Consider the following 24,860-nt stretch of genomic DNA (forward strand, 5'->3'; position numbering starts at 1 on the left):
AGGATATATGTATGTCAACCAAGTATGCGACAACATCTAGAAGATTTACGATTTTTGTCTGGAAATGTTTACATAGATATTTTTATACCTTAAGTAGACTCCAGAGACTTTTTTATCAGCTAGACAGCAAACGTTGGAGGTGTGAAGGGGAAGAAAGAGGTAATTGGGAACATATTTTCTGAGAGTCTGGTGAGTTGGTGGACTTTAAGGATTCCCTACGGGATGCACTGTCAGAGATGCTGGGTGAGCAGATTGGTCTGATGAGGGAGATGATTTTTCTGAGGTAACATACAGAATTAGAATTGCCTAGACATGGCAAGGCCTTGCCGTGTCTAATAATGGTGGCTGCCAAAAAAACAGTTACTAGAAAATGGAAATCAAAATCTAAACTAAATATACGGGAAGTAGTGAATATATTGACAGAGATAAAACAACTGGAATTGAGATCTTTAGAAAAGGGTAAGAACAAACTGTGTAGGAAAAATGGAAATTGTGGGAACAATACATACAAGGGAGGAATGAGGTATAAAAGGTGGCAGGACTTAAATGAGCTATGTAATGTTTGAGTGAGAAAGATTGGGTAGATTGTAAGTGATGTAAAATGTTTGCAACTGGGAGTGTGTTAGCATGGTTTGTAAAGCAAAATGCTTGCAACTAGGATTGTGTTGGTGCAGTTTGTTTTCATTTATATAAATGTATGATTGCCTGTATTGTAATTGATGGTTTACTAAATACATTTCTTGTTAAAAAAAGGCATGAATTGAATAATTTAGATAATGTTGCTTAGGTTTTATGATATATAACAATATATGTAAAGTATAATATTTATTATGTTAATATAGTTTGATTACTTTTATATGAATGTAAATTTGCCAATGTCACAAGTGATAATTTAATAAAGGTGTATGGAAAAAAAAAGTATATGTAATTAAGTTGTTTTAGGGGTTGATCTCCTGCAAAAAATTATATTTTATTATGATACCTTTTTGTAGTTTTGTATTTGCTGAGATATTTGCCTGGCCCGTACATAGTAGTGTGTCAATGTTTGCAAAGTTGACCTTTTGTGTTTGATCTTGTAAATATTGAGATTTGGGCCATTCATTTTTTTTCAGTAGACGTGTGTGTGTGTGTGTGTGTGTGTGTGTGTGTGTGTGTGTGTGTGTGTGTGTGTATTTATTTATTTTATTTATTTAACATTTGTTTACTAGGAAAGTCCGACATGGAACTAAGCCAATTTTCAGTGGAGGCCCAGGGAGAAATGCTCCAGACGCATGTCTTTGTAATGTAGGAGGAAACCTTAGTACCCAGAGAAGACTCACACGAATGCATGAAGGACATGCAGACTCTACACAGAAGGCACTCTACCCGAGATTCAAACCAGAGAACCTCTTGCTGTGAGGCGGCGGTACTACTGCTGCACCACTGCGCCGTCCACCGCCATATATATATATATATCATACATTTCAACCTCTTACAGCAACAAATCTGGACAAAGCCAAAAATAAAAGTGGGACAAAGGCCCAAAAATAGGGACAATTTTAAATATTGCTCTTACAAACTTAGAAAGTTGATAGAATAACAGGTTTTGTAATAGCATGAATTTTATGAAGGGTATGAAGTCTGAAACTCAAATGCCTATCATTTTTTTGCAACTTCAGTCTTTAATGATTTGCCACTAATTTGCTGGAAAACCATAATTTTATGAAAAACGGACCAAAAATATGAGGCAGAAATCTGAACATTCTGTAAAAATCTGTACGGTTGAGAGGTATGATATACGTATATTTATATATATATATGTATATCTGTGTGTGTGTGTGTGTGTGTGTGTGTGTATGTGTGTGTATATATATATATATATATATATATATATATATATATATATATATATAAAATGTGCATGAATAGATAATCTTAATTTCATATAATCCATATTGTGAATCACTAAAACGATGTAGACCTTTACACCATTAAAACGTAACCTGAATTTTATGATTGGAATCATAATATATCTCTACAAATTAAAAAGGCACAACATAAAGAGATAAATAAAATAATGAGTTGTCTTGGTTTATATATGTATTTGCTTTTATGTTACTCTGTTACTTGCATTTGTATAGCTGAAAGGAACAAACAGCTTTATATGCATAAAGTATAACCACATATGTTTTGTAGTTTTGCACCTCTCTCTTACACCTCTTCTTCTTCTTCTTTCGGCTGCTCCCATTAGGGGTCGCCACAGCGGATAATCTGTTTCTATTTCTTCCTGTCCTCTGCATCTTGCTCTGTCACACCAACCACCTGCATGTCATCTCTCACCATATTCATAAACCTTATCTTAGGCTTCCTCTTTTCCTGTTACCTGGCAGCTTCATCCTTAGCATCTTTTTCCCAATATACTCTGCATCTCTCCTCAGCACATGTCCATACCAACGTAATCTTGCCTCTCTGGCTTTGTCTCCAAACCTTCCAACCTGGGCTGACCCTCTAATACACATATTCCTAATCCTGTCCACCCTCGTCACACCTAGTGCAAATCTTAACATCTTTAACTCTGCCACGTCCAGCTCTGACTCCTGCCTTTTTGTCAATGCCACTGTCTCCAACCCATATAACATAGATGGTCTCACTACCCTCTTGTAGACCTTCCCTTTCACTCTTACTGGTACTCGTCTGTCACAAATCACTCCTGACACTCTTCTCCACCCATTCCATCCTGCCTGTACTCTCTTCTTCACCTCTTTTCCACAATCACAATTACTCTGAACTGTTGATCCAAAGTATTTAAACTCATTCACCCTCGCCACCTCGACTCCTTGCATCCTCACCATTCCTCTATCCTCCCTCTCATTCACACACATATATTCTGTCTTAGTCCTGCTGACCTTCATTCCTCTTCTCTCTAGAGCATATCTCCATCTCTATCGTACACCATCTCTTGTAAAGTTAATGTGTGTCGTGATTTATTAAAATACTAGTTAATTTTTTCGCCAGTTCTTCCATTGTTCCTCCAGAATTCAAGGACAGATTTATCTGGCAGAGTTATATTGTCTATTTCCAATTTTCATAATTCTTCCAGAACCCTTTTTTCTGTGAAAGAGCTTGAATCATCACTGTACAGCCACATCCAGGATATCTTTGAGTAGCATTCCCTCTTTTCGTTCTATGTAAAGTAAGAAAAAGTGCTGCTGTATATTTTTGCATTATCCCTGTCACACTTTGTCCACGTTCCCTTCCTTTTGTTAAGATTTGTCAAAGCTTCCCTTTCTTTCCTTAATATACCTAGAAATGTCAAATTCCCCTTCCTAAAATTGCATGTTGTCCTTTTCTTTCAGTCCGAGTATTCATTATTCTTATCTATCACTTTCTGACTTAATTAGTCTGGCTCTCTAGCAAGTTTGTGTGTTAACTTACCTGCTATTTCATTTGGGAATCATGTTGTTATATTTTCCTTCTTTTTTTATTGATTTTCTTTATATCAATGTATTATTCTTATAAGATGCATATTACCTATGTAAATATTTTGTATTCATTCTCTATGTTGTTTTTGTGATGTTTCCTTTTGCCTTAGTGCTGATATTCTGACTGAAAAAAGATAACTTAACCAACTCATTTTCCTGGTTATCAAACTGAAATTAATAAATAATACATAGGAAAATGTCATTATTATTATTATTGTTATTATTATTATTATTATTATTATTATTATTATTATTATTATTATTATTATTATTATTATTATTATTTACAAACCTTCTCCCAGCTTCTTTCCTGTTTTCCGGTAACTTTCTGTCATACTGACAGTTTTAATTCTAACTCTGTATGTAATGAATAATTATTGCATTTTAAGGAATTGCAAATCACAGAGGGTTCATATACCTTGGTGATAAATGTAGCTACATGTGTCACTGAAATATCTCAAGCAAACCATTAGTTTTGTGGATTTTTACATAAAATGGTCACAATACTATGGCCAGCCTTAGGCATAGGTGAACTAGGCGATCGCCCAGGGCGCCATACAGGCCGGCCTAGTAAAGGGTGCAGTTTATGTTCATTTATTTATCTATTTTAATTAATTTACTTTTCTTATTATGCGAACGCATAATAAGAAAAGTACATGAATTAAAATGAATAAATAAACCATAGGGCGCAGGAATCATAGGACGAGTGCCCTCCCACTTTTACACCTGTAGTGTAGCCAGGAAGCTTCAACAACTACCAAAAAAAAAAAAAAATATTCACTCCACTACCTTTAAGGAGAAATATATGCAAGTCATATACACGTACGCCAACACTGATGTAAAGAAGTTCTATGGTGGCAAACGGAAATTAAACTAGCACTTCAAGAGAGGGATTAATTCCGTGTATATGCCTGTGGCCATTTAGTTTAAAAAGGAGGTAAGTAAGTGTATTCAAGTGTGTGTAACTGTGTAGTTTAAACCGGGTTTCTGTATGCAAGAGAAAGTATGTGTGTGTGTGTGTGTGTGTGTGTGTGTGTGTGTGTGTGTGTGTGTGTGTGTGTGCGTGCATGCATGCGTGCGTGTGTGTGTGTGTGTGTGTATGGAATTTAAATTAGTTGTTCTGTTTGAATGAAAGATAAAGTGCATGTGTTGCTGTAGGAGAGAGTAGATGTGTGTATGAGAGAAAAGGTGTGCGTCTGTGTGTTGTATGAGAGAGTAGGAGTGTGTGGAATTTAAACTAGTTTCTGTGTGAAAGAGAATGTATGCGTGTGTTGCTTCGTGAGAGATTAGGTGTGTGTGTGTGTGTGTGTGTGTGTGTGTGTGTGTGTGTGTGTGTGTGTGTGTGTGTGTGTGTGTGTGTGTGTGTGTTTGTGTGTGTGTGTTTGTATTGCTATGTGAGAGAGAGCAGCTGTGTGTACAACATACCTCTCAACTGTCCTCATAAAATTTGTAGTTCTGTGATTTACCACTTTGTCACCTAAGATAATGATTTTATATGTATATATAGCTATATATAGTTTAAAAGAGCAATGGGGTTGCGTTTACTTTGTGTGTGTTTTTTTTTATATAAGTTTACATTTTTCGAATACTAAAATTAGTCATATAATACTCAGGTTTTTTTTGCGAGCCGTTTTAATGTAGGAATATCTTAAGCTAAGCAGTTTTATGCTAGTGTTTTTGTAGATCAAAAAGTCAACAAAAATGTGTTTTATTCATAACAGCAAGGCAGGTCACAATACACTGTTTATGGTACAATGTTTAGAAAAGTACAAAAAAGTTAACCTATGGTATCTTCTGAGCACTGTTTCTGACTTCATTTGAGCACAAGCTGTGGCTGTGGCAGTCTATGAAAGGCCTATGCGTGCTGATATATTGAATAAAAATACCCTGATAACTGAATGTTATAGTTTTTTAACCTGCTTTATTGTAGGTTGAAAGTCTGAGTCTCCACCACAAAGCCCCTTATTTATTTTGTTTGTTATCAATGAGGTCTTTTTCAGCAAGTTGTAGTAAACTACAGTGTTACAACCCTTAGTAAATTTAAAGAAAAAAAATATCGTTTATTTACAGTCCACATTTTGGGTCAAGGGTGTGTACTGTTTCACTGAATGGAGAATTAGTCACGCAAGGCAGTTTAATGTTAAGCTTGCTTAGTTTCTTTCCAGTCATGGTGTCAGTCTAATATTTTGCAGGCTTGTAGGAATCTTTAGTTATTCAGTTCGTCGGTGATGATGCAGTATATTCTAGACTGTTTTTCTTAGGTGGAAGCTGAACTGCTGCCATGCCTGTCCTCAGAAGTCTGGTTCAATCAAAAATGTGTCTAGTTCAATAGATTAAAAGCTAATGTTTGGTTTGACACTAGGAAGTATGCAGCCAGCCCCTTAAACTTATCAATTATGCTTTCCCAAGGTGGAGAGAGCATTTCTGATGTTGATGGACCAGGTGATGAGACGTATTGTTGGACAGAAGCAAGTGACTATGACCTTGTTAGTCATTTCCTATTGCAATATTACTAACTCACAACTTTTTTAACATATAGGCAATTAAATTTTCAAGGGCAGCAGGCACTGAATTTGTAGATAAAACATTGATATGTAAAGTTGTTTGCCAGTAGCATCCTCTTCATTAGTTACAGATTTCTTTAATGTGGAATTCAGATGATTTTACTTCTGCAGAGATTGTGTGTGTGGAGTAATATTAGTGGATTGTAGTGACAGAAGACGAGTGTCCTTTTATTGTTGAAATTTTCCGAAATGGGTAGTTATTGGTTCATACATTTTGTTTCATTGCTTATTTAAAGAATATTTAAAACTACAGATTTAAAACATATTCTAAGAAGTGGTGCTGTATTATACAAGGAATATAATTCAATGCAATCAGGAAGTTGAATCAAAGAATAAATACATGCATGCATAGCCTTGAAAAATTTGTGCAAGGTGTCTGTTTTAAAAACAGCCCAAAGGTAAACTTAATTTTCCACCAACCAGATGCATTTCTATGAATGTAGGTTTTCATGCTGTTTCAATGAATGTGAGTTTCAAGGGCAGAGAAGTTTACTTATAGGTTCATAGGTTCATAGGTTGATACTAGGCTATCTGTCCTAGGGCATTTATAAGCCTAGCCAGAGTGTGTTTGGCTTTAGCCACCCTTTTAGATTAGTTGACTGTGCCTCTGTATAGTAGGTCACAGAAGATAGCCCTTTTGAGATTAGTTTACTGTGCCTTTGTCTAGTAGGGACACAGAAGAGATCCCAGGGGTAAACCTACGATCTCCCATCCACTTGTTAAGATTTCTCTTGAAGAGGGTCATTGAGGGACTCTGCCTAACATGGATTGGGATTTTGTTCCAGAGTGAGGGGAGCCTCTGAGATATGAATCTGTCCCTCCAGCATGTCCTATTTATTTCTGTGCTGAGGTTTAAGTCCCTGGAGCATGTTGCTCTAAGGGATTTGGATTTCCTGAGGTGGAGCATGTCCATTAATTCTGGGTTGGACATGGCTTAATACGTCAGGCACAGATCGCCTCTGAGTAGGCGGTAAGCAACTGAGTAGAGCTGGAGTTTCTTTAGCCTAACTGCGTAGGTCATCTGTTTGAGTCCCTTGATCCTCTTGGTGAGGTACTTTTGGGGTCTTTCCAGTTGCTGCAGGTGTCGGGTAAGGTACATCCCAAATGGGACATTATATTCAATTATGGGCCTGATGAGTGATGAGTAGAGGGGCACAATGACCTCTCTTGATCTAGATGTGAACCCTTTCGTGGTAAGGTGGGCTATATAGAACATCTTTCTAACCACTATGGCAACGTGATTGTCAAAGGAGAGATTGCTATCTACTTGGGTCCCCAAATCCCTAATTACTTCTTCCGTACTTAAAGGATTGCCACCTATGTAGTAATTTGTGGGCACTTTGTTTTTCCCAAAGGGGATGACTATGCACTTTTTGGCATTTAGCTTTAGGCCATGGCTCTGGCACCAGTTATCCGTCTCTGTGAGACCCTTTTGGAGGATGCTTGTGTAAGTTGGCGAGTCGATTATGGCACCCAGTTTGCAGTCATCTGCGGACTTGGTCAGCCATAGTCCTCCCATGTTAGCCTGTACCTCAGAGAAATATATACCGAACAAGAGAGGTCCCAGGACTGAGCCTTGTGGGATGCCACTTGTAACCAGTTTAGAGTCTGACATGGCACCTGCAATTCTGACCATGTGGGTTCTATCCCTGAGCCAGTTTGCAACCCATCTTGTGACATAGGGGTTGATATTTAAGCTGGTGAGCTTATTTATGATGCCCGAGTGGGGTATTGTGTTGAAGGCTTTTGCGAGGTCCAGGTAGGCTGTGTGGACTACCTTCCCTTCATCTATGGCCTTGGTGACCATTTCAAAGAAGTCGACCAGGTTCAAGAGGCAAGATCGTCCCTTAAAGCCGAATTGGGTAGGATCCAGTGTTTGGAGGTTCCCAATGTCTTTGTTTATGAGTTTCATGATGATACGCTCCATAGCTTTGCAGACCAGGCTAGTCCAGGTAGGCTGTGTGGACTACCTTCCCTTCATCTATGGCCTTGGTGACCATTTCAAAGAAGTCGACCAGGTTCAAGAGGCAAGATCTGCCCTTAACAAAGCCGAATTGGGTAGGATCCAGTGTCTGGAGGTTCCCAATGTCTTTGTTTATGAGTTTCATGATGATATGCTCCATAGCTTTGCAGACCAGGCTAGTCAGGCTTATAGGGTGATAGTTTCCAGGGTCTGTTGTGGCACCACCTTTGTGGAGTGGGACCACTGTTGCTGTACGCCATTCCTTGGGTACATATCCTTTAGTAAGGCTGAGATTGAACAGTGACTTTATGTGAGGGTTCAGTTCTTCTTGGAGTTTGTGTAAGACGCATCCCGGGACTCCGTCCGGTCCCATTGATGCTGTGTTTTTTGCTTTGGAGAGGGCAGCTCTCACCTGTGCATCTGTGATGTCAGGGAGGCTACACTCTGTTGGGATAGACATTTGCTCTTTTGGGGGGGAAGGGGGGAGAAGTTTACACTGAACCTGTCTGCCAGGATGATGGCAATGTCTGTGGGTTCAGTGTATTTTTTGTCATTTTGAACTAACTCAGAGCATATCTGGGAGTTGCCACCCAGGTTCCTGACATAACTAAAGAAGGCCTTGTGATTATCTTTAGCATCTTGTACAATTTTTCTTTTGAAGCTGGCCTAGATGATTTTATGAGGGATCGTAGTTTCTTGCTAGTACTGATCAGAGATGCCTTCCCTTTTTGAGATTTTGCTCTATCATGTAGTAGCTTCCTCCTTCTGTTGTATAGCTTATTTATGGCTGGGATCCACCAGACAGGTCTCCTGCCTTTGGAGGAATGAGTCTTGGTTTTATTTGGGATAGCACGATCCATGCATTCCTGTAGGTGTCCATAGAAAGCGTTTGTAAAGGATTCTGCGGTTTGGGCCATATTTTCCACTGGCCCGGGGGCTTTGAAGGATTCCACCTCGGTTTTGAGAAGTATAAAGTTTGCTTTTGAGAAGTTCTTCACCGTGGTTTCCTTGGCTGGGGGTGGGGATGGGATTTGGATGTCCAGTGAGATTCATTTATGGTCAGATCTTACCAATGAGGGGTAAACCTCTGGTATGGAACATAGAGTCCCCATGTCGGTGATGATCAGGTCCAATATGTTTTCCCCTCTTGTGGGAGCGGTGACCAGTTGTTCCATAGCATTTGAGTTTATAAATTCTAGGAACCGTTGGGCGAGGGTGTTGAGGCTTGAGTAGTGCTCCCAGTCTATGTTTGGGTAGTTGAAGTCACCCAATATAATGGTGTTTGGAGAGACCTTCATATTCTCCAGTGTTCTCAGGAAAGCCGAGTGGGGTTCCTGAGTTTGGGAGGGTGGTCTGTAATAGGCTACAAACTGAAAGGCAGTTTTGCCTACTGTTAGTTGCACATGGATGGTCTCCTATGCTTCATGCAGTGCCACTAACCTGGAGGTGTGGGTATCTTTGATGAATATGTATACTCCCCCTCCTTTTGTGGTTCTGTCCGAGTTTTGGGGCCGAAAAGCATGGTATGAGGTATAACCTGGTAGTGCTAGGGTGCTCGCGGGAGTCTTAAACCAGGTTTCTGTTACTGCACAGATATTGATATTCTCCATACTGAGGAGAGCCTCGAGTGCATGCATCTTGAGGTTTAGACTTCTGGCGTTGAGCAGCATTACCCTTAGTTTCTTTTTCTTTGTGTTGTCTATGGAGGTGGGTTTGTCTTTTGAGCCTTGCCTAAAAAAGGCACTATGGGGTTGGCAAGAGCCTTAACCAGTATTCAAAAGCTCAGGGGTGACAGGTGCAAGCCGTCCCTAGCAAAGCAACGTGGCTTGTCGAGCATGTCATCCTAGGCTGACAGACACTGGATCCCCTTTGAATGACACCAATACTTTAGCCAGTTGTTAAAATTGATCATTTTGTCTTCATACTGTGGCATCATTCTTGGTGAGGGTAAGATGCTACTCAAGGTCAGGGTCATACCGGCCTGGGCTACATGATCAGAGAGCTCCTCTATGTCTCTTTTCATGTAGTCCAGGGAGGTACATCTCAGGTCATTCACACCAGCATGGACAATGACGGAGTCATATTTGTACTTGCTTTGGAGTGACCTGAGTGCTTGTGTTATGTGGTGGATCCTGGCACCCGACAGGCAGCTTACAGTGACCTTCTCCTTGTTCAGCATGGTGAGTGGGACGTCAGTGTGTCTGACAATAGAGTCACCTATTACAAGTGTATTAAGTGTGTTGTTTAGCCTTAAGGGCTGTGACTGTGTGGCACACTGACTTTGTGAACTATGTGATACGTGGGTATTGTTGTGGGGTAGCAGTTGCTTGGATGTCTGCTTTGGAGGTCTCTGCTGCTTGGGCAGATTTTTATTTAGAGCCTCCGAGTATGTTTTTGTGTGTTTATGTGTTTGGTTTTCTGTTGCGATAGGTCTATGTGAGACTGGATGTGTGGTGTGTGTGGTTACCTTCTCCTCCTGACTGACTGCGCCATTATTGGGTTGAGAGAGCTCAGCCTCCAGTTTGGCTATATAGTTACATCTCTCACATATATTTGAGCTTGTTGGGAGGAGGAGAGGGTGGTCTCTGTACATAAGGCAGTTGTAACACTGCCTCAAGATTCCCAGATTCACCAGCTGGATTGGAGAGTAAATCCGAAACTGACTTTTGGACATGCCAGAATAGTATAAGGAACTACTTTTTAACTGATCAAAAAGGACCAATAGGGAGCCAAGTACTTAAAGGGACTATAAGATGGTGTAGTGCTTTAGTTTATTAGTGCTTACTTATAAGATTACTTATACGAGCAACTGCAGGGCTTTAGAATGAAAATAGAGTGCTTACTTTGAAATTTAGAACAGTTCTAAGGGAAAAAGTGAAGAGCAGACTTTGTGGAGCCGGGAATAGTTTAAACCTGTTTATGCGGCGCTGCCCGATGCTGCGCTATGTGCAAAACTGCACAAATGCGGGTTCTAAAGCAGGGAAACTGAAAGAGATAGGAATTGACCCAGAGCAGCCAATAAGCTACTAGTTTCAGGGCTGAGACCACTCCTCCAGGGACAGATAGGCTGCTCAAAGCTCCCCACTCTCACTGGTGAACAGAGAAGCTTCCTCCTATCCAAGTAAGGATATGGGCAACACAGGAAACTATACCACAGTCCAGAATTCAGCAAAACCTGAAATCTGGACTAATCTAGTTCAGCAAAGGCGGGAAAAGAGAATATTTTTTGTTTTTTTCAAGAAACAGCAGAAAAACACACAGAAAACACTGTAAATGCTATAAACAGGCTAGCGCACTTTAGTGTGTAGCCTACAACAGTTATACAATACAAAAACGACTTAAATTGATATAAAACAAGTGCAAAAACTGGAAAAAGCAGAAGGCAAATGCAATTTAAACTTTTTAAAGCACAGATCAGTTAGAAATTCACTTTTTAGGTGGGAGAAGGCAGTCGGAGCAAAAAAACAGAGAAAAAATACTTAAATCTGGAAAAGTCTCTCTTGGGTCTCTCTGTTGCCTGTATCACTCTGCAGGACACCACAAGGAGCTGTGCGGAGTTGTATATACTGGTGCAAAACTGTGCAAATGCGGGTTTTAAAGCAGGGAAACTGAAAGAGATTAGGAATTGACCAAAAACGGCCAATAAGCTACTAGTTTCAGGACTGAGACCACTCCTCCAGGGACAGATAGGCTGCTCAAAGCTCCCCACTCTCACTGGTGAACAGAGAAGCTTCCTCCTATCCAAGTAAGGATATGGGCAACACAGGAAACTGTACCACAGTCTGGAATTCAGCAAAACCTGAAATATGGACTAATCTAGTTCAGCAAAGGCGGTAAAAGAGATTTTTTTTGCTCATGCTAAGTTTGTTTTTATTGTGAGACTGTATTGTTTGTTTAGCAAATGGCCATCTGTGTTTGTGCTATTTTATTTCAATATCTGTAATAATTGTAGAAGCAAATAATAGAACAGTATGCATGGTAACTGGTGAGGCAACCAAATAATGGAACACTGGAATGGCTCAGGAGGGGGCTGCTGCTGGGGGTTCCTGCAGGAGGACTGCTCTGGGGTGGGGTCTGTTACCCTTCCTAGGACCCTATTTGACCATGATCTGGCTCTGGTATTTCAAGTAGAAAATACATATGCAAATGTAGCTGCAGTTTAGCTACATTACAAGTTATCTTTTTTTTCCTATCCATTTAAATAATTTAAGGAAATGACTGGAGTGGCTTTCTTGGGGAATGACCTAGTAGGTGTGGCTGAAATAGGGGTGTTTCATGAGTGTGATGTGGGTGGGGCTCAAGGGTGCCACAACACTACTTCGCCTAGGGCTCCATTTTGGCTAAGGCCAGCCCTGCACAATACTTCCGAAATTCATGCATGCTTATGTTCTTACTGCAGTGTAAGTTTGTCACGCAGGTGTTTGTCACATTTTTTGTGAAACTCATGATTCTTCGCGTTCTTACCAAAATATATTGCTTGGCATATAGATTTTTATTTCATATTCAACCTGTTTCATAAGAATATCATAAGAATGTCTGCCATATTATAAGTAATCATAACTGTATCCCTCTTCTTTTGTATATGTATATCAATATTTGTACTTTGCCTTATGATCTGGGTAATAGCTAAAACAGGTCTTTGGATTAGTTTACTTTCCCATTTTACAATCGTTAAAGAAATGCATGCATCAATCAATCAATCAGTCAATCAATCAATCAATCAATCAATCAGGCTCCCTATTGAAATGTCAGCACTCAAAATGCCAAGTGCCAAAAAAACAAAAAAAGACAGAAAACACACTAGAACAGAGAGTCTCGAAAATCATTCTTCTCCTTAAATCTTTTTGCATGGGGCGAGCCACCCCTGTACACCCCCCATGTTGGGGGCAAGTCACCCACATTCCCAAACCTATATATATATCAACTCCAAGATCACCATACCTCAGAGAAAAAGGAATATTTTAAGAAATGGCATCTCAGACTTGGTATGTACTAGTTCTATCGGCCATTAAGTGTCCGTACTTTGGAACTTGCTCTAGCGGGTCTGACATTTCAGATGGTTACCATAAATAATGTACATCATGAAAATGGTACTGAGCTCTTCATGATCAAATATTTTATTTTAATATATTTGTCAGCACTTTACTGAAGCATTTGCTTCTCAAGAACTTTGTTTCACATACCATTCTGTCTGTAAAATATGATTTCAGGGTCCCTATGAAAGTTTTGATTGTGCATCTGTGTAGCAGAATAAGGCTGTGTCTCATATGCAAATAGTCATTAACAGAGATACGGAACCTAAGTAAAGTGTCCTGCTGTCTTTATAGTCAAAGGTATAGCCAGGCAAATGCTTTGTACTCTGCTGTGTACATTTTTTTTTCTGAGTTAGAAACACTTTGGATTTATCAAGAAATATTGTGTCTATAACTATCTAAATTAATAGGTTCATAGGTAGGTACTAGGCTATTGGCCCTATGGCCTATACAAGCCTAGCCAAAAAGGTACCCTGGCTTTCGCCACCCAAGAAAATAATTTTCATGTGCCCCTGTCAAGCAGAACCACAGAAGTGATCCCCAGGGTGAATTTCCTATTACCCATCCAATCATCAAGATTTTTCTTAAAGAGTGCTATGTTTGACATTGATAGGTAGTCTGTTCCAGAGTATGGGAAGTCTTTGGGACAGGAATCTATCCCTCCAGCATGTTCTGTTTATTGTGGTGACAAGGTTTAGGTCCCTAGAGCATGTAGCTTGGAGGGATTGGGATTTCTTTAAGTGGAGCATGTCCAACAGCTTTGGGTTTGACATATATTTGTATATTAGGCAGAGATCGCCTCTGAGCAGGCGATATGCCACAGAGTAAAACTGGAGTTTTTTGAGACAGTCTGCGTAAGGAATCTGTTTGAGGCCAGTAATCCTCTTTGTGAGGTATTTTTGCGGCCTTTCCAGTTGTTGTAGATGTCTTGTGAGGTACATACCAATAGGGTGTTGTACACTATAATGGGTCTAATGAGTGATGAGTAGAGGGGAACAATGACCTCTTTTTTTCTGGATGAGAAACCTTTTGTGATGAGGTGTGCCATGTAGAAGGATTTCCTGACCACTGTGGTGATGTGATTATCAAAGGAGAGACTACTGCCCAACTGTGTCCCAAGGTCTCTTATCACACTTTCGGTGTTACGTAGACTACCTCCTATGTGGTAGTTCATGGGTACAGAGTTTTTACCAAAGGGGATGACAATGCACTTTTTGGCATTAAGCTTGAGACCATGGCTTTGACACCAGGCATCTGTCTCAGTGAGGCCCTTTTGTAGGATGTCTACATTGTTAGGAGTTTCGATTATGGCTCCTAGTTTGCAGTCATCTGCAAATTTAGTTAGCCAAAGACCTTCTGTGTTAGCCTGTACGTCAGAGAAGTAGATACTAAACAAGAGAGGACCCAGGACTGAACCCTGTGGTACTCCACTTGTCACTGGTCTGAAGTCTGATTTGGAGTCTGCTACTTTCACAGTGTGGGTTCTGTCAGTAAGCCAGTTGGCAACCCATCTTGTGACATAGGGATTTATACCTAGTTTATTGAGTTTATCTATAATTCCAGAGTGGGGGATGGTGTTGAACGCCTTGGCAAGATCTAGATAGGCTGTGTGAACTACCTTACCCTCATCTATGGCTTTGGTGACTACTTCAAAGAAGTCGATCAAGTTTAGGAGACATGATCTGCCTTTTACAAACCTAAACTGTGTGGGGTCCAGAGTTTGGAGATCTCCAATGTCTTTGTTTATGAGTTCCATGATGATACGTTCCATGGCCTTGCAGACCAGGCTCGTCAGGCTAATAGGGCGGTAGTTCCTGGGGTCTGTTATGTCCCCTCCTTTATGGAGTGGGATAATCATCGCAGTGTGCCATTCAATGGGCACAAAGCCTGAGGTGAGGCTATGATTGAACATGGTACTTAGGTGGGGTTCCAGTTCATTCTGTAGTTCATGTAGAAGACAGCCTGGGAAGTTGTCAGGTCCAATGAATGCTGTGTTCTTGGCTTTGGGGAGTGAGGTTTTTACCTGTGCAGCCGTGATTACAGGAACTTTGCATTCTTCCCGTTTAAAGATGGGCCCTTTAGGGGGTGGGGGGGGGGGGTAAAGTTAGCACTGAACCTATCTGCCAGGATGTTGGCAATATCAGCTGGTTCTGTATATTTAGTGTCATTGTGCTGTAACTCAGAGCAGATCTAAGTGTTGCCATTGAGATTCTTGACATAGTTATAGAATGCTTTTTGGTTGTCTTTAGAATCAGTGGCGATTTTGTTTTTATAAACTAGCTTTGGAGGATTTTATGAGGCATCTCAGCTTCTTACTGAGGCTGACCAGGGAGTTCCTCCAATCGTGGGATTTACTCTTTTTTGCAACAGTTTCTTTCTTCTGTTGTAGAGTTTGTTTATGGCAGAAGACCACCAGATTGGCTTCCTTTTTTTGGAGGATAGCATCTTGGTTCTGTTAGGGATAGCACGATCCATGCACTCGTGTAAGTGCTTATAAAGTGCATTTGTGTAGGATTCAGCAGTCATACCTCTATTGTCCATGCCTCTACACATGCATATAGCTTGCTTAAAGAGAACATTACAAATCTGGAAAAAAATCCCTCTAATAGTTTTGAACGAGCAGCTGAAAATTTTACACACATTAAGCGTTGGGAAGGGGGGCAAGCGCTTGAGTGCTCTGACCATTTTTAAATGCCACATAGGTTGGGGACAGCACTAAGCATTTGTAAGTACAAAATGGAATTCACTCACTACACCTCATTTGTAGTCAATGACATTTTATTCAGTTTTATGGTCTCTTCGTAGATATTGCATTTACTACTACAGAGAGTTGCAAAATGTGTACGTATAACTTAGGCTTGCATTCTAAGCAATATTCTTATCTGCACTCCCATGCACGCATACATGCGCTTGTGCACACACACACGCACACGCACACGCACACACACACACACACACACACACACACACACACACACACACACACACACACACACACACACACACACACACACACACACACACACACACACACACACACACACACACACACACACACACACACACACACACACACACACACATACACACACACACACCCACACACCCACACACACACACACAAAAACACTTATCCAGCTATGTAATCATCAGTAGAGATATAACTGATGCTGTCAAGGGTTAGAAGCCAGAATCCCTCTGTGAAGAAATCATTCTACTGGGACATTTAGTCCGGGTGCCAGTTAACAGTCCCCAGTGACCTGGACTTCTTTGCAAGGTAAGAGCAACTGTAAGTCATGCATTCCTTCTAACACATTTTCATGTCAGCATCTCAGTAAAATTAATTTATTCTTGTTTGAGCAGGTGCACTAGGACTGATGAAAGGTATTATTGCAGAGTTTACACCCTTCACTAAAGCTTGTATTAAAGAAGACACACATTATTTTAATTAATAGAAATAGCAAATTACATTTTTGATGTATCCTATGACAGATGTAGCTCTCAGCTTTGTGTTTTTTTTTCTCTTTTATTTTTCCTGCAGGTCTTCCAAGAAATCGAACCACTGGTTATCTCCTGCATAGATGGGTACAATATATGTATATTTGCTTATGGGCAGACAGGCTCAGGAAAAACCTACACCATGGAGGTAATCTGACTTGAGATTCTTTACTGTACAAGAAATTACTTCAACTGGGAGTGTGGAGTGGTGTTATGTTGATTGTTTCATAGTGACAGTACATGATGCTGTTGGGTAACCACATGCATGACAGTCCAGAAGAAGGCATTCTTATAGTGTTCTGTTTCTGCCAGTCCTACAAAACTTCTCATCATTTATGTAGAGCAGCATGGAGCATAGTCAGGCATATACCAAATATGCTGCTTTATACACATTTTTCAAGTTTTTTTTTTGTATGCAGTGAGATGTGTTAAATTTTTAAATGAAAAACCCTGACACATATATGGGTGCAGAACCTTTCATTCAAGTGGCTTTTTCACAAAGAGTGAAAAAGCCAGTACAGTTGATCAAAACTCAGTCGACTGAAAAGTAACATTTTTCTCACCTTGAGATTGCTGTACTATGGGGAGTAGGGCATATGCCCTTTCCCTACTGTAGTGAGATTGGGGGGGGGGTGCAGCCTCCCACATTGGGAAAAAATGTTCTGAGTTCTTTTTCTGATATTTTGAGGATCAGTGTTTATATTTCGCCAGGAAGCAGTCAATCATAAAAGAATTACATCATCAATTCTGGGTGATGTAGAGTGCCTGGCATCTAACAGCTGTGCCAACATCTTTCTTCATCGCTATTTCCACCTCTCCCACTGAATGCAGCCTTTTGGCCACTTGCATCATATGTTGTTTGCACCCTACTTTCCTGTAGTGTATGTGTTCTGTTCAGAATTACACCACTATTTATGCCATGAAGCTAGGAGTAAATTAGGTCATCATATCTGTCATGTTTAGTGTTACATTTCATTGGGATGACCCAGGCATGTTGCTGTCTGGCGTACTGACGTAGGTGTTGTCTAGTGATGATGCTAGGCAGCCATCTTAAGGTAGTGTTCTATTTTTGCAGATGTGCTGGAGTGACAGTTCTCCATTTTGCAATCCATAGAGCTGCAGTAACAGTAATGAATGTTTTATGTCATTATTATTTACTCACTTTGTGTACAGTTAACATTACATTCTTAACTGGCAGAAATCATGATAATACACCATAGATTTGCAGAAAGTTGCAATGACTTTACAAATGTTCCAGTTCCAAACCCTTCAATTAATATAGTTTTTTACGTCTTTGCTGACTATTTATTGTAACAAGGAATATATGATTTATTTATTTATTTATTTATTTTACCTTTGTTGACCGGGTTGGTCTGGCTGAGCCAAAGGCTCATTTTCAGCAGAGACCCGGGGAGAAAAGCTCCTTATTTTTGATATAATATTACATAAAAGCATTTCTTACAGAATTATTTGAAATTAACATCCAGAGTATAAAGAAACATACATATGTGTAAATTCATAGTAAAAAACATTATAAGCTTTAGTAGACATTTTTAAACAATTTAATTTATACATTTGGTGAATATAAGTTTCATATGTTAAGGTAGGTGATAGTAAGAGACTGAGGGAGGGAGGAAGGAGAAAGAAGAGGAGATTGAGGCGGGAGGGGGGAGTAGAGAGAGGAGAAGTAAATGTTAAAAGATAGGGAATATTCATGGTGGATGACCACAGTGGCAGTACCAGTTTTCCATAAGATATTTCTGCACAGCAGTTTTTAAGTGTTTGGGATGATCAAGTGATCTGATTTCTAGGGGTAGTTGGTTCCAAGAATTGTCAGGGTTATAGTTGTAGAGTAAGCATCCCATTTTAGTCTTTGGTTTACAAATCTGTAGTAAGTCTTTGTCAGAGCTACGTAGCGGCCTTGCAGGGGTGTATTTTGTTACAACAGTGATAAGGTTGGGACAGTAGTTAGACTGATATAAGATAGAATGAATGATCTTAAGTTGATGCATTTTTAAAAGATGGGGGAATTCTAGCCAGTTAAGTTGCTTTAAAGAATCACAATGGTGAGATTTGTAAGGTAGATTGGTAGCGAATCTGGCAACCTTATTGTAGGTGGCTTCTAGTTTGGTGAGAAGAGATGAGTTTAGATTGGTAAGTAGGTGGCAGCTATAAAGGAGAGTGGGTATTAGAAAAGTATGAGAAAGGGTTTGTCTAGCTGTGTCAGTTAAGTATTTCTTGTTTCGATAAAGGTGTCCAAGTTTCTGCTGGGTAGTTTTAATACTGTTGGTTACATATAAATCAAACTTTAGCTAGTCATCTATGGTGACTCCTAGTAATCTAATCCTAGAATCTAGGTTCAGGTGTTATAATGGTATTATTACTAGATTGCATTGCAAATGAGGATTTAAGATTGGTTAGGCTTTTAGGAAGAGAGAGAAGGAGTTTGGTTTTCTTGGGGTTGAGTATTAATTTGTTGTTACTAAGCCATGTCTCTATGGTATTGAAGGAAGCCTGCATAGTAGAGAATAGGTCTAAAGGATTATCAGCAATGGTGATCACTATGGGGTCATCAGCATATTGTACAAGTGTTGATTGGGGACAGGAGGTGTGTAATAGATTGGTGAAAATATTGAAAAGTAATGGGCCAAAGATAGAGCCTTGGGGTACACCCATTTGTACGGTAAGGGGAGGGGACAAGGCTGAGAGCCATTTGACAGATTGCTGTCAGTTGGCAAGATAACTGAAGAACCAAGAGATAGTAGAAGAGGAGAAATTGAGTTGGGTTAGTTTGTCCAAGAGAAGGGGGTGGGAGACAGCATCAAAGGCTTTGGAGAGGTCCAGAAAGAGGCATGATACAAGTTTGTTTGAGTCCCTAGCAAGAGATATGGTGTTGGTGAAGATTATTAAATCAGTGGTTGTACTATGTTTGGGACGGAACCCATGCTGTGTGAATGTTAGAAGGTTTTCTGCAAGAAGGTATTGCATAACTTGTTTGTGTATACATTTTTCTAAGATTTTAGAGAGGGGTGACAGTATGGCAATTGGTCTAAAGTTAGTTATATCTGAGGATTTTCCCCCTTTGTGAATGGGTAATGTATAGAATTTTTTCCAGATTGTAGGAACATAAGATTCAGATATGGAGTGGTTTACCAGTATAGTAACTGGGTAGGCAAGAGGCAATCTGTCGAAAAATTGAGGGGAGATTATCAGCTGATGGTGAGTAGAAATTTTATGTAGCTTCTAGAGACTGTTTTGATGGAGAAGTAGATTGGAGGGTTTGGTTGGGGGGAGGGGCTTGTGTGACTGCTTATGTTATTGTTATTGGGGAGGGAATTAATTATGGTGGTAACTGAGTCAATGAAATGAGTACTAAACTTGGAGGCTATTACTTCAGGAGAGTCTTGTGGGCAGGGATTAGGAGGGGAGGGGTTTCCAGGGTGTAATATTTGATTAATGGATCTCAGAAATTTTTGGGATTGGATTTGAGGGTAGAGGGAGGGTTAGTATAGAAGTTCTTTTTGTCTTGTTGTACAAGTTTATGAATTTTGCTCCTGAGTTCTTTATAGGTCTGGAGAATGGAGGGGGTCTTAGTTTTTAGACTATAATTTCCAGATTCTATCTCGGTTTTTCATAAGGGTTTGGTTGTTTTAGATAGCCAGGGGGCTGTTTTGGATTTGATTCTGACTGTGCAGAGAGGAGCATGGGAGTTTAAGATGTCAAGGAAGATGGTGTTGAAAGAGAGGACAGCATCATCCAGGGGGTGGGTCTTTAGATGTGACCAGTTGATTTTAGAGAGTGTGTCTAAAAAAGGTGTTGGGGCAGAAGGTTTTAAGTTTGCGAGTAGTAATATACTTGTGAAGTTTGTTAAAAAGGGGTGAGTATCTAGTTATTGTCACAGGGCAATGGTCACTGAGAACATTAGGGAGTGTCTGGGGATTATGGTAGTTTTGTGGATGGAAGACTAGGCCCCAATTGAGAAGGGAGGTGGAGGTGTGAGATTTATTGATATAGGTTGGAGCAGTGATTAATTGTTTGAACCCATACAAGTTAATAGAAGATGGTGAATTTGGCATCTGGAGAGAGAGACAGTCAATGTTTACATCACCTAATATGATGGTTTCTTTATTTAAGGTCTGTGATATGTAGGATAAGATGTTTTCGAGTATGCTAGTGTTATCTCCTGGGGGGGATGTAGATGGCTACTATAGTTAGGGTGGTAAAGTTGTTGAGTTTGAAGTTTGCTAGTAAGAGTTCGGCTGTTGAAAAGGATGGGAGGGGGCTTTCAAGGCTAGTTAGGGTGAGGAGGTCAGAGTAGAGGATGGCTACACCACCACCTTTTTTCTTTTGACAATCTTGTCGAAGGATGTTATATCCAGGAGGGATGATTTTGCTGTCTTGAATATGGGGTTTTAACCAAGTCTCTGTAAGGGAGACTATGCCTGTTTTTTTCTGTAGCTACCCAGGCATGGAAATCATGTGTTTTATTAACAATACTCCTGAGATTAATTGAGTAGAAGGATATCTGTTTTTTTGAGAGTGAAAGGTGGGTAGGATTAGGTGTACTTTGGGTACTGCTCTGGGCATAGCCAGTGGGGCCTGGATTGGGATGGATATCACAAGATAGAAGTAGGAGCTTGTAATGAAATAGCTGTGTAAATAGGTGGTACTTTACTTTTGGTTTGATGGGGTTGGGTGGTTGAGGAGATATTTTTATTTTAGGAAAGGCAGTGAGTGGGGGAAGGATGGATGGGCTGATTGTTGGGTTTTGTTGAGGAGTAGTAATGAAGATAGTTGTTTGATTAGTGTGGTGGAATTGAGGTGAAGGTAGTTGAGAGTGGTAGGAGGTGAGGTGTGAGAGAGTGTACAGTAAAGCTAGTAGAAGTAAGACTTGAGTTTTGTTAAGCATGATGTAGTTTGTGTATTTAGAAGTAAGGAAATGCTAGAATTGAGTATTAGTATATGAGGATGTATGGGGAGGATATTTTAGCAGGAGTTGGTAAGTCAGGAATAGGAAGTAGGGAGGAGGGACTTAGTTGTAGTTAGAGGGTGAGTGGTTATGTGTGGTTAGGTATAAAGGAAATGATATGGGGGGAGAGAGTTGAAGTGAGCCCGAGCATACAGAGCGGGGCAGCACTCTCGGTAGGGATAATGCAACAAAAACAATCAGTCAGATTAGCTTTAGTTAACTGTTGTTTTAGGCTTCACTATATTGTATAAAGTTTAGGCTGTTGTCTTTAGAGACAAAGTAAAAAACGCTTGGTGAAGTTAACGTTATCGTTTAAAGTTTTCTGCAGCCTAAAAGAAGCAATGACGTCAATAATTGAAAAATCTAGGTAGAAAGGGACTAAGTAGTCAGAGGAAGGATCATATTTCTGGGGGGGTGGAATGCTAAGAATAGTGCCTTCCGTGGTAGTGTGCTTACAGGGGCTATGACTTCCAGCAAATGCAGTATTCAGTTAGGCTTGCTGGACATATAGAAAGTTATATTGCATACTTCACAGAGCTTTCAAAAACGTTTTCTGCTTGGAGCCCACGTTTATGCAGGGCACAGGACCTGGGAGGAGGGTGGACAGTTGCTGGATTCCCTTTCAGTCAAGGGAGCCCGCAGGATTTTTTGCAGGGGGGTGCAAACCCAGAGCCCCACCCACATAGCTCACCCCGCACCCTGCCAACACAGCCCCGCCCAAGTCCACCCACCCCAAGCCCCGCCCACACAGCCATTCCAGTGTCCCATTACTTGGCTATTTCTCCCCATTTACTGTAGACACTGTTCAAATCTGTGTGCATACTGTTTTATGCTTTAGTTCTACAATGATTACAGGCAGTTGGATTTAATTTACAACTTTTATTTCAAACATTATAGCCCAAACACTGAGACATTTACTAAACCTAAACAAAGCAATAGTCTTACAATGAAAACAGACTTGGCATTAAAGCTTCTCTACTTTTTTTTTTTTCAAAATTTTTTTTTTTCAAAAAAAGCTTCTCTACTTTTGAAACTCACATTCAATGAAACAGCATTGAAACCCACATTCAAAGAAAATGCATCTGGCCAGTGGCAGGTTATTTACCTTTGAACTGTTTTCAAGCAATAGGCATTTACAACTTTTATTTCAAACATTATAGCCCAAACACTGAGACATTTACTAAACCTAAACAAAGGTCTTACAATGAAAACAGACTTGGCATTAAAGCTTCTCTACTTTTGAAACTCTCATTCAATGAAACAGCATTGAAACCCACATTCAAAGAAAATGCATCTGGCCAGTGGCAGGTTATTTACCTTTGAACTGTTTTCAAGCAATAGGCTCCTTGCACACCGTTAGGGCCATGCAAAAGTTATTTGATTTACCTGATTGTATTAATTATAATATATAATTGAATTATATCCCTTGTATTATGCAGCAGCACTTGTTTGAGTGACTCTGCTGAAGTAAAAGTAATCTGAATAATTCCACATTAAAGATATCTGAAACTAATGAAGATGTTGTTGCTAGAAAACAACTGTATATTTCAGTGTTTCATCTACAAATTCAGTGCCTTTTGCCGTCAAAGAATAAATTGCCTATGTTAAATTAAAAAAAATGGTAAGCTGGTATATTGCAATAGAAAATGGATGACAAGCTGAAAAACAGGTTCATAGTTATTAGGCATCTCATCCAAAGGAGGATATCCTGAGGACTGCAGCATACAAATGTATATGCTGTAGGAATAGAACCTCAAGCCTTTATATTAAGATGCAAGTATTCTACTTGTGGTGCTACTAACATAGCTTTAAAACTTTATACCACAATAGAGATACCATTTGCTAAACAAAACAGTTGCACATTGTAAATAGACTTGGCATGAGCAGCAGTGAACTTAGCTTCCCTTAAAACTCACAGTTCCTTGAAAATGCACTTGAAAATTCCACCTGTTAACTCTAACTTGGGCATTTCACTTTCTCACAAACATACCACACCCTCAAGGCCTCAACCTTAGTGCAAGAAATCTGGACAAAGCCTAAAATAAATAGGGACAGATTATAAATATGGCTCTCAGAAACTTAGAAAATTGCAAGAGTAACAGGATTTGTGTTGGTATGCATTTTCTAAATGACATGACATCTAAAACTGAAATGTCTCATTTAGCAACTTCAATCCTTTTAGGAGGAATATGGGGCAAAAATCTGGACAGCTGAGGGGTATGCTACCTCCCTCTTATACACACACCAAATAATTCTGGTCAGACAAATTAGTTCTGGGAAGGTTGCACTGAACGGCACCGTGCTTGAGCTGAAGTGGGTGAAATCCTGGTAGCCAGTGATAACTGATCTGCAGCTCAGCATTGTGGAGCATTAAAGCATTTTAGCAGAGCATTGTTTCATCACTACCTATTGTGTTTTCACATAAGCTGTAGTTATTTTAAACATTTGCCTTTTTGATTACTACAGAGTACATTTACCCACCAGAGCTATTGTGTTTTGACTTCAGTGTGGAGCTAGTTGTTGCAGGGCTTGGCTTTTAAATAAGGTAGCAATGCTTATTTACCATATACCATTAAAGCCACCCTGACCCAACTACAAGTGTAGTAACACACAGACACTGCTATAAGACACTGGTCTGCAATAAAATGTAATGAGCTTCTGAAAATACTGTAATCCTGTCCTTTTATTACAATGAATATAAAATACTTCGAAATAAGGTAAAAAAGCTCATAATCTTAGACTGACAAAACTACTTTTCCACACTTCAAAATAATAAAATCAAACCCTCAGAAATTTTGGAAAGGTATCTCTACTCTACTTAACCCCAGCAAACCAGATACCCCTACCCCAGACCCAAACGCTCCTGACCAAGACTTGGCTACCCAATTTAACTCTTTTCATTGAATCCATTTCCAAATTAACGCCATCTTTCTCTAACACCACTACACTGCTACTACTTCCTCATTCCCATCTACTAACTCCCATCCCTCCACTCCTCCTACTACTTCATCAGCTTCATCTGCCCCTAATTCTCCCTCTTCACACTCCTTTTTCTCATTTAAACCTATACCCAACTTCTACTATAAAGAAATTCCTTATGAAACTGAAGCCATGCACCAATGCTCCTGATAACATCCCTTCTTACTTTCTTAGCAAAGCTGCTGAAGCAATCGCTACCCTATTAGCATTTTAATCAAGTGCTCTATCCAAGAATGTATAGTACCCCAAGTCTGGAAAAGGGCCTTTATCATACCTCTACATAAAAGGTGGCAACAACAACAATGTTACTAATTTCCCCATCGCTATTCTGTCCCCATCTCTAAACTCCTAGAAAAGTGTATCCAACTACAACTCCTTCCACATCTCTTAGAT

At 39.9% G+C, this 24,860-nt stretch overlaps 1 protein-coding gene across 1 annotated transcript in view; it reads left to right on the plus strand.

Annotated features, from left to right (window-relative positions):
• Positions 1-24,860, plus strand: part of LOC122797784 (kinesin-like protein KIFC3) — a gene marked incomplete at its 5' end in the record, with an annotated part of 595,169 nt that overhangs the window by 404,336 nt on the left and 165,973 nt on the right. The window contains one exon of the mRNA XM_044066305.1: positions 16,563-16,667. Coding sequence (XP_043922240.1) covers positions 16,563-16,667 — 105 coding nt within the window. The remainder of the gene's footprint in view (positions 1-16,562; positions 16,668-24,860) is intronic.

Source organism: Protopterus annectens, chromosome 3.part1 (genome assembly GCF_019279795.1).
Source record: "Protopterus annectens isolate FY-2018-M chromosome 3.part1, PAN1.0, whole genome shotgun sequence".
Lineage (NCBI taxonomy): Eukaryota > Metazoa > Chordata > Ceratodontiformes > Protopteridae > Protopterus > Protopterus annectens.